Raw genomic sequence first — 12,434 nt, 5'->3', positions numbered from 1 at the left:
CCAACTTTGTTTCTCTAGGCTATCTGTCAGACTTCATTTAGCATTTGAGGATATGTGGATTCCCATGTACTGCAAAAAGGCAACATACTTCTGAGGGAATATGGCCACTATCTGAGCAGTGATCTGTCAACCTTATTCATTTAGCAGAAGTAAGTAGGAGAGGGGGGTATTTTACATGAGCTATTTATATTTGTTCAGTTTTATACCAGTGTGTTTTTCTTCTTTTACCTCTAGAAAGCAGAGAATCTGAAATGCATCAGAGTATTTACTTAATAACTGTTTATAATAATTGTTATGTTAATACGATTTAATTTAGCCATAGTGTTTATCATAGAGACTCTTTTTCTTTGATCACAAACATTACACCATTTACATGTATTTAATTTTTCCTCGAGCTGTCTTTTCCACTTCTTTTCCCATAAACAACTGGGTACATTATGGCAGTGACATTTTCTGTCCTGACCTTCTTCAATGGGGATTGGGTTTTGACTGCTTGGGTTCATCTCCCCGGGATTTTTCAAGCCATCATTGCCAGATAGTTTCAACAAATAGACATTCCTTACCCTAAGAAAATGTTGTATTGGCAAAAATATAATTTAGTACGAAATGATTTTTTTTTTACTTCATACACATAAATCACATGGACAAGGGATCGTAAACTCTAACCATTCAGCAGCAAGAGTTTTTCAAATATTTAAAAGCGGTGCTTCACCTTTGCTTTTTTCATAAAAATCCGACTAGTCAACAGCAGCACGAGTATTTAAAATATTATATTACCGTGCCTAATAATTTTCACATTTCTGGTGTGTGTTGAAACTTTTTTTCTCCCATATTACGGAAATATTTTTCTCTTGTTGTCTGCTCAACTCTGCCCTTCTTCTTTCTGCTAAAGGAGTAATTGACAAAAGAATCTGGGATAATAACTCTATCTCCTGCTGTACCTGTAACAATTTAATTGGACAAGTCAGCCCAGCCAAGCATCTCTGGCTCTATGACTGGAAGACATGAAATTCATTGTCATTATTGTCCCTGTCATTTTGCAGCATTTTGTCCAGCCGCAGAGTTCCTCTCACTCCACTGAGTTTTGTACCTCCAGGAGGCTGGAACGACTGGTGGTGTGAGCCGAGCGGAAGTAGGGGCACGATGGGAGGGAGGGAACAAGAAAGAGGGCGGGGGTGGGCTCCTGTCCTCCAGGGAGCTTTGATGCTCATTTAGCTCTCCTCTGTCGTTCGGCCATTTGGGCTTTTAATTGCTGATGATAATAATTATCATCATCATTATTGTTATCATCTTCACTGTGCCGGGTTATCATACCCATGCTATGCCGCTCATTCATAAATCCTGGTTCCGTGATCTTACTAATCCTTGAATTCCTGACATTTAGTGTAGTATTAATTCTCCTGTTTCTTTACCCAGTGCCAATCTGTGACAGGCCCCACAACAGAGAGCTGTGAATCACGGGTTCAAAGGTCACTACAAGGCTCAGCAATCATCGAGGATCAGACGCTGCCTACCGGTGCCAAACCTCTCTCAAGTCTTAGCCGCTTGTGTGTGTGCATGCGTGTGCATGCGTGTGCTCATACACCACCAGTGGCATAAGTTTGCTAACCACATACTATAATGGTCACATTCACCCTACAGAGATGAAGAAGTGGATTCTATGGTCTTCCTAATACATCATGGCAGGGTGCATACTCTTGTATGTAATTCATTCTAAAATGTGGCCTTTAAATCTGTTGTTGTTGGGTCTTTTTTTTCTTTTTTCTTTTTTTTACTTTTTCCCTTCATTTTATTTATTTATTTTCCGTAGTGAGGGAATGGCTTCCAGCATGCTGTAGCATTAAGCAGAGCCCACCAGCTAGCTAGCCTCAAGTCGCTCAAACGTAAAATAAATCAGGGCACAAAGGACCCTGCTCATTCCTGCAAAGTAGCAACATTTTCCCTGGCCAACAATGAGGACTTGAACTTCCTTGGCAATAACAAATAGAAAGAAAGTCACCCGAGACACCAACATTAAAAGTGATTAATCATCTCTATTCTCTCTTTACTTTTGAACCAAGGGATTGTCCAGCAATAAATCTTCAAAGATGTACATAAGAATCACTTCCTAATGAAACTGGGCTTTGTTCATTTGTCACCTTTTAGACCCTTTCATTTAAATTACAAAACTTGTGACCTTGTGACTCTGAATATAGATCTCTGGTATTTTAGAGCTGAAGAGGGATTAATCCATAAATCTTGATACTTGATTTCTCTCTTCATTAAAAGGATTCTGCCAACGGATCTTCTTCTAGAAAGGAAGATCAGCCGCTGTCAAGATTTGTTTACCGTCATATTGACATATTGAAAAATGTGATTATTAGGAGGAGACGTGACCGTTTTCACTGATCACTGCTCTCTTTTAAAATGAAGCCTGCTGAAGTTGTGCACACAAAACTATTAAAGTAATCTTAATGAAATGTTCAAAAGACAGGAATAACTATTATGTACTACACAAGAGGCACACTCTCAAACAACCATTTTTTTTTTTGCTCCTCAGCACTCTTTGTATATTCAAGGCATCAGTGCATCTATTCCTTGCATTCCCTTCCTTTTCCCGAGGAGCAGTTACCCTTCCCAGCGTAGGAGAGGAGAGGGGAGGGGCTGCCGGGGCCCCACACTCAGGCCAAAGGGCCACTGTGGCTTTAAGTGTGCTCCTTGTGTGGCCAGAGCAGCCATCGCACTGATGCAAAGTGACAGGGACAGATGTGACATATCGGTTCCGACACACTTCCATACCACCAGTCACAGGCTTGGGGTGACTCACATCCCCCTGCTCTGGTCCTGTCCCCCCGCTGCAGGACAACACAACGATGCTCGAATGAACCTCGCCATCGCCCTCACTGCTGCCAGGTATGGGGCTGCCATAGCCAATTACACTGAACTGGTGCACCTACTGGAGAGGGCAGACCCTCAGACGGGGAAGGAGAGGGTCTGCAGAGCGCACTGCAGGGATGTGATCACAGGTAAATCCAACAAAAGCCGCTTCCTTCCTTCCTGCCTCACTCTATTCCCACTCTCTCTAGCCCTCACAACAGGGTTCCTCCCAGCGCCTCTTACTCAGTGCTAGTTTGCACATAGTCATTGCACATCTAATGCAGGGGCTTTTAATATTTTATAAGCGTTTTATGGTGTAGAGGACTGCTTCAGATCTTGTAGGGAGGAACATAAGACAGAATTAGCGTACTCCAAATGGCCTTACTTACCTTTTAAATGTCATGCATAGGGCTGGCTTTGGAAGAATAAAGCAGTTAAGGGTAAAAGATGGTATTCTGAAACATTTCATGAATAACCAAGATTTGAGGATCTCAACACATGACCACCCCCTGATGTTTTAAAAGATGGAAGTGTGCTCTTGGAGGAGATGTCTCACTTTAATAATGTGAGAGGAGGGCCTCACATAGGGAGGGCTCAGACTGAAAGGATAATAAAAACAGTTTTGTCATCAGTTCTTTTTTCTTTGTCTTTTATTTTTTCTTCTTTTTTTTCTCGCTCACAGAGATATGAATTTCTGGCTTGTGAACGCAGTCATTCCTGGTCTTTTCTTCGCTTCTCTTAGCAGTGGCAGCATCACGCATCAAATTTTTAAAGGTAGTTTGTCATTCAGCTTGTTGCCAAAACAGATCATTTGCTATCCTCATGGTATCTTTTGATATGCATCCCATTATATACTGTAGCTCGTCAACATCAAGCATCACATTAACAAACATTTCCCTTCCACAATTTCAAAAGACCCTCAGTCACTGCCACTGAGCTACTCTGTGACACAAAGAGGCAAGAGGGAAATTAGGTATGTCTGTTTCCTATTAATTACAATCCTGGGAAGTCTCCCATGGACACACTCGAGCCACTCTATTACGGAGAGAGGGGGGCGTTCGCTGATAAATTAATAATCCGGCTTGTCACCAGCCACAGATGAATAGCCCCTGGTGATTGATGCTGTTTTCTTTCATAGGGCAGGAATTTGATGTCAGAGCCAAATGTGTTATCAATGCCACGGGACCTTTTACGGACGCGCTGTGGAAAATGGATGATCAGAAGAACCCCGACATCTGTCAGCCCAGTGCCGGGGTGCACATCGTCATCCCGGCTATTACAGGTAACTAACGGTGGACCCCTACGTCTCTGTCACTATCCTCCTGTATCACCTGCTCCTCAGCACTGCCGTCTCATCAGTTCATTAGTTAGCTGCAGTAGAAACTCCTCAGCCTCTGGCCACAACAGCCAGGCTCTGTCTGGCTGCTCTGCCTGTATGTCTAGCTCAGAGCAGGTGTTTAGTCCAAATGGGAACTTCAGCTCGGGAGTGTCACAGCTTCATGTAATCACTGTGTTAACTGCAAGAGAAGACTTACATTTCTCTTCAAACATCATCTATTCTTGCTGAGATTGCATCTCAATTTTTGATTGGATTCCTTTCTCTTTTGGGTCGGACTGAGATTCCTGCTTTCTTGTTGATGCATGTTATTTGTGTTGGTAAGGAATGAAGGCTACTCCTGTGACACAGCCTTCCCCCTCAGCTATTCCTGTGTTAAATTGAGTCAGTGCCATGTGCATGTGTTTTAAACAGGGCAATATGTGTACCCTGCGTTGAGGCTACGGGAGCAGCGACTGGAATTGAAACCAGCTGAATTAATCTCCTGGAAACAGCACTGACAGGAGCCTGATTATGGGGTGTCCCTTCAACCAGCCCGGCCCGCTTGTGCCCTCCCCTCTCCAGCAGACCAAAGGTTAATGCAGTCTCCTTGTTTGTTCCCCTCCCTAGCCGCTCGCCCTCTCATGCACACAACACTCATGCACCTCCAGACTTGACAGCATAAAACTCCAAGACGCCGTCGCATCATCTTCTATCTGACCTGGGGAGCGGATGCCCAAACACACCATCGCATAGCAAGTCATCTCTGGAGAGGATATCAGTGTCTGAATTACATCCTCAACTAACTCGGCAACCACAGCCAGGAAATGGAAGGTGATTTTGTTTTCCATAAAAACTTACCATTCTTCACCTGATGCCTATTTTTGTTTTTGTTTTCTTTTTTAATATCTTCAACAAATATCAAAGTTTTACTGAACTGCAGCCCAATACATGTAAGGGACAGCTGTGATGTAAGGTATAATTAATGCAACAACCAACATAACATTTCTCCCAGGTAAAAAAAAAAAAGAAAAGAAAAGAAAGTCATCACTGCGCACTTACACTTGCGGCACTATAGCCGGGAAGTTTGAATCAGACCTAATTCATAACACCCATTTATGATAATAAATACACGTCCAACGATCCCCACCCCCACCCCCAGCATCCACCCAACCACCCTCTCTGATTTACAAATAGCTGATAGAGCAAGCAGCTGACAGAAATAAATGAGCTAATCTGATGGCTGTGTAGGACTTCCACCAGATATTAATTCATCAGGAGGCCACAGAGTACAGACAGATACAAATTCCTGTTTTAATTATGTATGGGAGCTGTGCTGGAAGCTGGAGACACCTCCAATACTAAGGCTATTTCTCAGAGCAACTTTATGAACCCTTTTGATTCCATCGTTATTTTGTTTTCCTTTAGATATAATACATGTCCCTCCTGTTTTCCCCAAACACTCAAGACCAAATAGATTTTTCCCCTTCATAGCAGTGCTTTCACATGAGACATTTGATAATGAACAAGTGGAAAAATAACCTTTGCCACATTAAATTATATTGTTTTCGATTTGCAATTTTTATGAGGCCTTCCTGGAGCCTGTTTGATGTATTTTGTTCCCACTCGGAGCCTCAAATGGCCCTTGCCGACTGGCAGGCTTATCAGAACCCACGAAGGTTTTATTGAATGAGTGACCAGTGGGTATCTAAACAGAATGCAGGGTTATTGATTTTGGAGAAGTGGTCTAATTGTTTCTAGTAGACAAGGGCTTGTCCCGATTATTTGATTGATTAGTTTGATACTGGTCAGCCTCCTCATCCTCCTTCCCTGGCCAGTTAATAGCACTGTAATCCCAATACACTGCTGTATTTCTAATCCATCATCATTATCATGGCTATACTCAGCACAAGATTAGTCCATGACGGTTTTTTCTTTTTTTGCATTCCTCAATATTAGCTCTGCCTTCTATATGCTAAAGAAAAAACTCAGATAAATTCAGCTTATCTGCTGTGAAGAGAAGAGCTGTATAGAGGAGGTTGTATGGTTTGGTATACTAATGAGATAAAGATGCGTATATTGGCATATTTTAGAGAAGCTATTAGGAAGTAACTTAGTATATTTACTCAAGTATGATAGAACAATTTTCAGCTCTACCAATTTATTGTTCTGTTCTGGGTGTCATAGAAAAAGCTGCATTTTACTCGATTTGTCTCATCAAATCTTACTTTTAGATTAAGATGTTAAAGTACAGCAGAGTCTTAACTGTTGAATAGTTGTTTCTATGCGTTTTAGTCTGTGAAACATTTTTTTTAAGTGGTTGTCTCACGCGAGATGTCTAAGTACTTAGCACTAGAGAAATGTCCCTCTAAACCTATGTCGTTTTATTTACATTTTTTCTCAACGTGGCAAAAACGGTGTGTCGTATTTTCCAAAAATCAAACGATGATAGGCCAAGTAGGGTTAGTTCCACCAATTAAAAAGACAAAATGTCTCAAACTCATTTTTTTGTGGGAACACAGAGTTTGAGACATTTTCTGCTGCCGCTGTAACTGTTAGCTTAAAGCCTCACTGTGCGTGCAGCTGAGTAATCAGAGTAAAGTAACCCGGAAGGTATCGAGCATTAAATGGTGGATAAATTATCTAACTAATTAGGTGCTTCATAGCTTTATTTTCCAATTTGATTACATTTTATTTATATAGCACCAATTTACAGCAACAGTCACCTCAAGATATTTTATGTCGTTAGGTAAAGAAACCCCATAAATGACACGACCCTCTATGACAAGAAAAAAAAAACACCTACTTGGCAAAAGTGGGAAGAAAAAACTCCCTTTTAACAGGAAGAAACCTCTGGCAGAACCAGACTCAGGGAGAGGTGGATATCCGCCAGCCATCTCTTCTCCCTCACAGTTGGGGGTGAGGGAGAAGAGAGCAGAGAAAGACAGGACAAAAGAACAGGACCCACTATGCTTTTGTCCACTATGGGATAATGATTACTAATTATTAATACAGCAAAGGTCTATAAACACACAGGGAGTGAAAAAGGTGAGTGAAGAAGAAACAGTCAGCACAGGGAAGCCCACTCGGCATCTTAGGCCTACTGCAGCATAACTACATATGCAGCATAATATCAGTGTGTTTGGTCCATAAGATACATTATTAAGGCTAGAAATAAAGTGGATTATTTCTTCAGCAAGAAGGTGGAGGAAACATGGCATGAAAAAGACCTTTTATTTAAAAAGAACTATTCATCAATCTCTAACTCCTTACAGCCTCACTGCTAGCTTGTTTCTTCCTTCCTATCTCAGTAATCACCTCGTAAGTTCATCTGATTTTAGAAAGGCCCTTAACTGGAAAACCATTAGACTAAACTGCTCACTGAATACTCAAATGCAAGTAGTTAAAAATCTAGCAACATGATGCCATTATTTAATAATGTATCACTGCTTTTATTATGGATTGATTGAGTCTATTATATTTAATGTGGAATTATGCTTAAGCTGGCTTCTTACATTGTTGTCTTGGTACTCGAGGTTCTGTATGAATATGTCTTCTGTAAGCACCATAAAAAATAAAGAATAAGACACAGAAGGGTTTGTTGGGGACATGCCATAGTAGGTCTCCAGTTCAAGCCTGAGACCACATCTGGCTCCAGGCAGCATGGCCACAGACGGCAGGGTGACATGTGGCGTATGTCTGGGCGAGACCTCGGTAAAAGTCTCGTAGTCACAAAATGAGCAGTGAAAGCCCGAAGCCTGAAAAGTAAGATAAAGGAAGGGGACATAGCAGAGTGTGGGGGATATAAGTGTGAAGTGATGGAGCGAGAAGCCTTGACTGGTGGAGCCCATGCAGTCTCCGTCCTTGCCTGTGGTAGTGCCCGAGCTGGGGTCTTCACTCATTTGTCTAAGAACACATAAGGAAGGGGATGGGGGAGTGTGAACAGGACTCAGACCAGAGGGGTTTGTCACATTGTGTGGAGGTGACACCTCGAAAGGCCCACTGGCCTGCGTAGTGGACAGCCAGTGTCTCCCCTAGTCCTTCCCTAAAGCAGGAAGGGTCTCCATGGCTTCTCACAGTCACACCAGAGTCTCCTTGTGTCAAACACTAGATCTCTACTTCGCTGTTCTCAGTTTGACTCAACTCACTGGATTCTCCACTGCCTGGACTGGCATGTTTAAAGACCCTCTTTGTTTCTTTCCTGCAGCTTGAAGTGGCCTGCCTTTCTGTTTTTGTGGTGAAATCTTTCCACACCACACAACAGTTCCATTCCCCAACCATGAGTCAGCCGAACAAAGGAGGCATCAGTGTAGCTCACTCTGCCTCTGGAATTAAAGAATGAAAAACTTTTCTTTTTTTTTCACTGAATATTTCCCATCTTCTTCTTTAGCCATCAAGTCCAAAGGGACTCCTCCTTTTTCATGCTGTGATTATTTACATCAAAACTCAGCTAGATGTCTACACTACAAACTGTAATGACATGTAAATAATTAGAAGTGTTAGCCCATCCTCATCACCCATCATTATTATCCATTATTTTGGAGTTTTAAATCCATGGTGGTATGGCTTCTGAGCTCAGGAGACATTGTTTATTATCTTTAACTTTTATTTTGAGCAAGTCTAAATGGACGTTGTCTTCATCGGCATGCTTTTTATTGTCCGTGTGAGGCCTCCTGCTCCAAAGCTACTCACTTGTCATAAATGTTTTAAAAATGCCCTTTGATAACGAGTTTGTCATTGTTTTATTCAGAAATATCAACCGGCCCATTATAGTGGCAGGTATTTTGTCAATCGATACACAATAGCGTATTAATATTTAATCCCTTATATGTCACCACTATACAAGAAAAACTGGATTGTTGAGAGGCAGCAGCAGGAGCTCGTTTATTTTCCTGCTTTAGCGGTGAAATAGAGAGGATAGACAACTCACTTCAAGGGTGTGTGTGTGTGTGTGCGCGCGCACTGACACACACAGCATATATCTGCAGGATGCGTGTGTCTTCAGACAGTAGGTGTCCACATGTTTATGTTTGCCAACATAGCCGTCTGCACTGTCTTTCTCTGAGATAGGAGAGGTGATGTCTCACCACCCTGGAGTGGTTTTTCCTCCGGTCATAAAGCTAAACTCCAAGGACACTCAAACTGCAGGAGCAACAATGTTGACATTAGTGACAGTGAACTGGTGACCATGTAGCGCTTTTTCCAGTATGTATTTTAACAAATGAGGCAAAGAAGAGAATAATCATATCTATATATATGATTGCTTGATCTACTCTCTGTGCAAGGCAACAATTTTGATCTATCCTATCGATCATTCCCTATTTACTCAACTGGAGACCAGTTTAAAATGCACTCAATGAACGTGTTCACAATCACAGTTAATGTCCAGATAGATAAAACTAGTATACAACACACCAAGTCAAAATTGCTAATTATAAGATGACAATGTGAAATTACGCTTTTACTTATCTATGACCTTTAATTGTGTTTTTAACATTTGGGAGGAACACTTTGGGTGTACCTGTTCACGTATTTAGTCACTGAACGTAAATTAATGTGCCTGAGCCCACTGACCTGACTGATTTCCACTGTGCATGTTGGGAAGAAAACACAATACAAACTGTCTACTGCAGATTTGAATAGACCAGTAGTCTGATGCTTTCTGCAGTCTCAAAAAAGTCAAACACCTTTGCTTGCTGCCTTTGTTTGTTTGTAACACAGCTGTATTTCAGCCATCATAAACTAGGATAAAATGTACATTATCCTAGTTCAGGGTTCCCTAAATATAAATTTGATGTTTGCGTTCTTCTTTTGCTTTATTAGGGACAACATGTTTTATTTTTTTCAACAAATCTGATAAAAACAGTGTGATAACTTGTCTCTTGCTACCGTCTAACCTCCATATCCTTCCAGAGTTCCTAATGAAGACGTAAATCTTTTAAAAAAATGATCTCAAATGTATTTAATTGCAACAGCTAGGTACTGAAGTTACCTATATATTTGTTGAGTATAGGGACATGCCTCACAGTGTCAGACAGTGAGGTGTGTAATTGTTTTTGGAAATTAATGCAAGTCTGTGGCACAGTTCTATATTATGCTGTGGATAAACAGTAGGTTGAATTCAGTGTAGGTATTTAAAACTAGAAGCACGCCCTGCACAGTAGATCGTTCTAGGTAAGCTCCTACAACTGCTTAAAAAAAAAACCCAAAACTTTGAAAACTTGGAAGCTGAAAATTTACAGGTGTGTGGGTGTCCTGCAAAAAAAAGAGAAATAAGCTCAAAAATATGAAAATATTGACTCTAGAAGCAAGCCTGTTTTAGATTGCAAACATGGATTATGAAACATGTGTAGGTGGTAGACTGAATGGACGGATCTACTCAAGCAGTAACAGAGCTTGCTGTCATCCTGCACAGCTTCTCTGTCCTCCTGACAATACACACATATCACCAGGACAGTCCATGCCATGTTAGACTTCAAATGAACTGTACAATGACCTGCAAATGACAAGCACAGAGAGTTGCAGCCCCCTGTGACTTTGGTGTGAATGAGTTTTAACCCTTTGTTACCGAGAAAGAGGGGAAGAAAGCATAATCTATGATCCCAATGTTTCTGGAATGTTTAAAAAGGTCAATATGCTGATATTTTTGACAGCGCTTGACCTTTTGTGAAAAAAGTAACAAAACCATTGGAATTGAAATAACTTCTTTGTTTAGTTCTGGCACATAATGTATCACAGTCAAAGCATGCTGTCTCCCCACAGCATCTGCCCATGAATGACTTGACTGTTAATCCGGTGTATTGATCTAATATCAAAAGGTGCTATTTAAATGCAGCATAACTCCCCAGGAGCCATGATCTGTCAGTAGGCTCTGTTTGGAGTCTGGCTGAATAACTAATGTCTGTTTTGTCTGTCACTGCGTCCAGATGGCACAACATCTGGCTTCCACCTACAGACGCAGGATCTACAAAGTGGTCAGGTGGGCTGATGGATACCAGGAAAGTAACTTCACATACACTGACAAGCCACACTAAAACTACTGTAAGGTGAACTAGATAGCATTAGTTATGCTGTCACAGTGGCACCAGTATGGAGTTGAGTTCAATTACAATACTTACGAATTGTCATTCCTTGATGCTGAAAGAGAAGGAAGACCTAAAAGACTTTGACAAGATCCAAAAATGTGATGGATAAATGATCGTATCAAGCACATGCAGTGTTTAGTACCTGCTAAAAGTGGTCTTTAGTAAGGAGAGCTATAACTGGAGACAGGATCATGGCACCAAAGATTCATTAATGTGTGTGGGCAGCACAGGCTGGCCTGTGTGGTCTGATCCCGTCAAAGAGTTGCTATGGCACAAATTGCTTAATGGTAGAAAGCTGTCATAGCCAAAGTGCATTCAGTCTGCTGTGATTGGGGCCATGTAAACATCAGTCTGTTGCCTACAAAACGCCCATGGTGCAGTGGAACAAGGGGGGGAATTCTTTTACATCATGTGGATGCCCAAGTGTGTGTGTGTGTGTGTGTGTGTGTGTGTGTGTGATTTACCTGGGGAGGAGATGGCAGAAGGATGCACTGTGAGAAAAGAGCAAGTGTCCATTCGCCACATTTTCAACTGTATACTGTTAATGTTAGTGGAGCACTGCAAGGAGAGGGTCTTCTAATTCATTCTGAACTTATTATACTTAATGTAGCTACTACTTTTCAGTCTAGTTCAGGCTATTTAACCAAGGTTACAGGTTTGATGTAACATTAAAGCGCAGGCCAAAACCTTATAATGAAACCCCTCCAGCTATGAGTTCTCTGTTTAGATCACCATACTTTAAAACAGCCAGCCAGTGAGTGAGTGTACAGTGGTATTAACACTGTGTACTGTTATTGTTTTGAATTAAGCTCGACAACAGCTTGCGCTCCATTGTCTATTTAGAATAGATGTTTTTGACAGCACCATTCACACTGTCAGTAATCCCTGTACACCTCTCCCCAATCAGCTACATCAATTCCAGCTCTGATATTCCCGCACATGCATTTGACCTCACATTAACCCAGATACATTTGATCTTTAAGAGCCATAAATTGGCTTTTGTCATTACCATAGGTTAATTACTGAGATTTGCTCAGCACCGTTTCTACACTGTGATTGCAATAATACCCAGTACACAAAAGCCATTCACTGTGCCTGCATGAGCCCTAAAAATAGGCATTGTTTTGATCTATACCTATCAGGAGTTTGCAATAGTCTATTATTGGCAGTCAGCCTAG

At 41.4% G+C, this 12,434-nt stretch overlaps 1 protein-coding gene and 1 pseudogene across 3 annotated transcripts in view; both read left to right on the top strand.

Moving 5' to 3' along the window:
- LOC146690935 (uncharacterized) overlaps nt 1-1,662 on the top strand; it is a 99,018-nt gene extending 97,356 nt beyond the window's left edge. For all 3 annotated transcript variants that reach the window (XM_085434129.1, XM_085434131.1, XM_085434130.1), the window contains one exon: nt 1,417-1,662. In XM_085434129.1, coding sequence (XP_085290255.1) covers nt 1,417-1,599 — 183 coding nt within the window. In that variant the 3' untranslated portion in view covers nt 1,600-1,662. The remainder of the gene's footprint in view (nt 1-1,416) is intronic.
- Nucleotides 1,663-2,561: 899 nt separating this feature from the next.
- Nucleotides 2,562-4,146, top strand: LOC146690934 (glycerol-3-phosphate dehydrogenase, mitochondrial pseudogene; annotated as a pseudogene).
- Nucleotides 4,147-12,434: the final 8,288 nt, after the last annotated feature.

The sequence above is a fragment of the Copadichromis virginalis genome, linkage group LG16, assembly GCF_057382275.1.
Source record: "Copadichromis virginalis isolate Kocher_CV1m ecotype Utaka linkage group LG16, C_Virginalis_male_GT1.1, whole genome shotgun sequence".
Classification (NCBI taxonomy): domain Eukaryota; kingdom Metazoa; phylum Chordata; class Actinopteri; order Cichliformes; family Cichlidae; genus Copadichromis; species Copadichromis virginalis.
The sequence above is the reverse complement of the archived record's forward strand: the minus strand, read 5'-3'. Positions and strand labels throughout refer to the sequence as shown.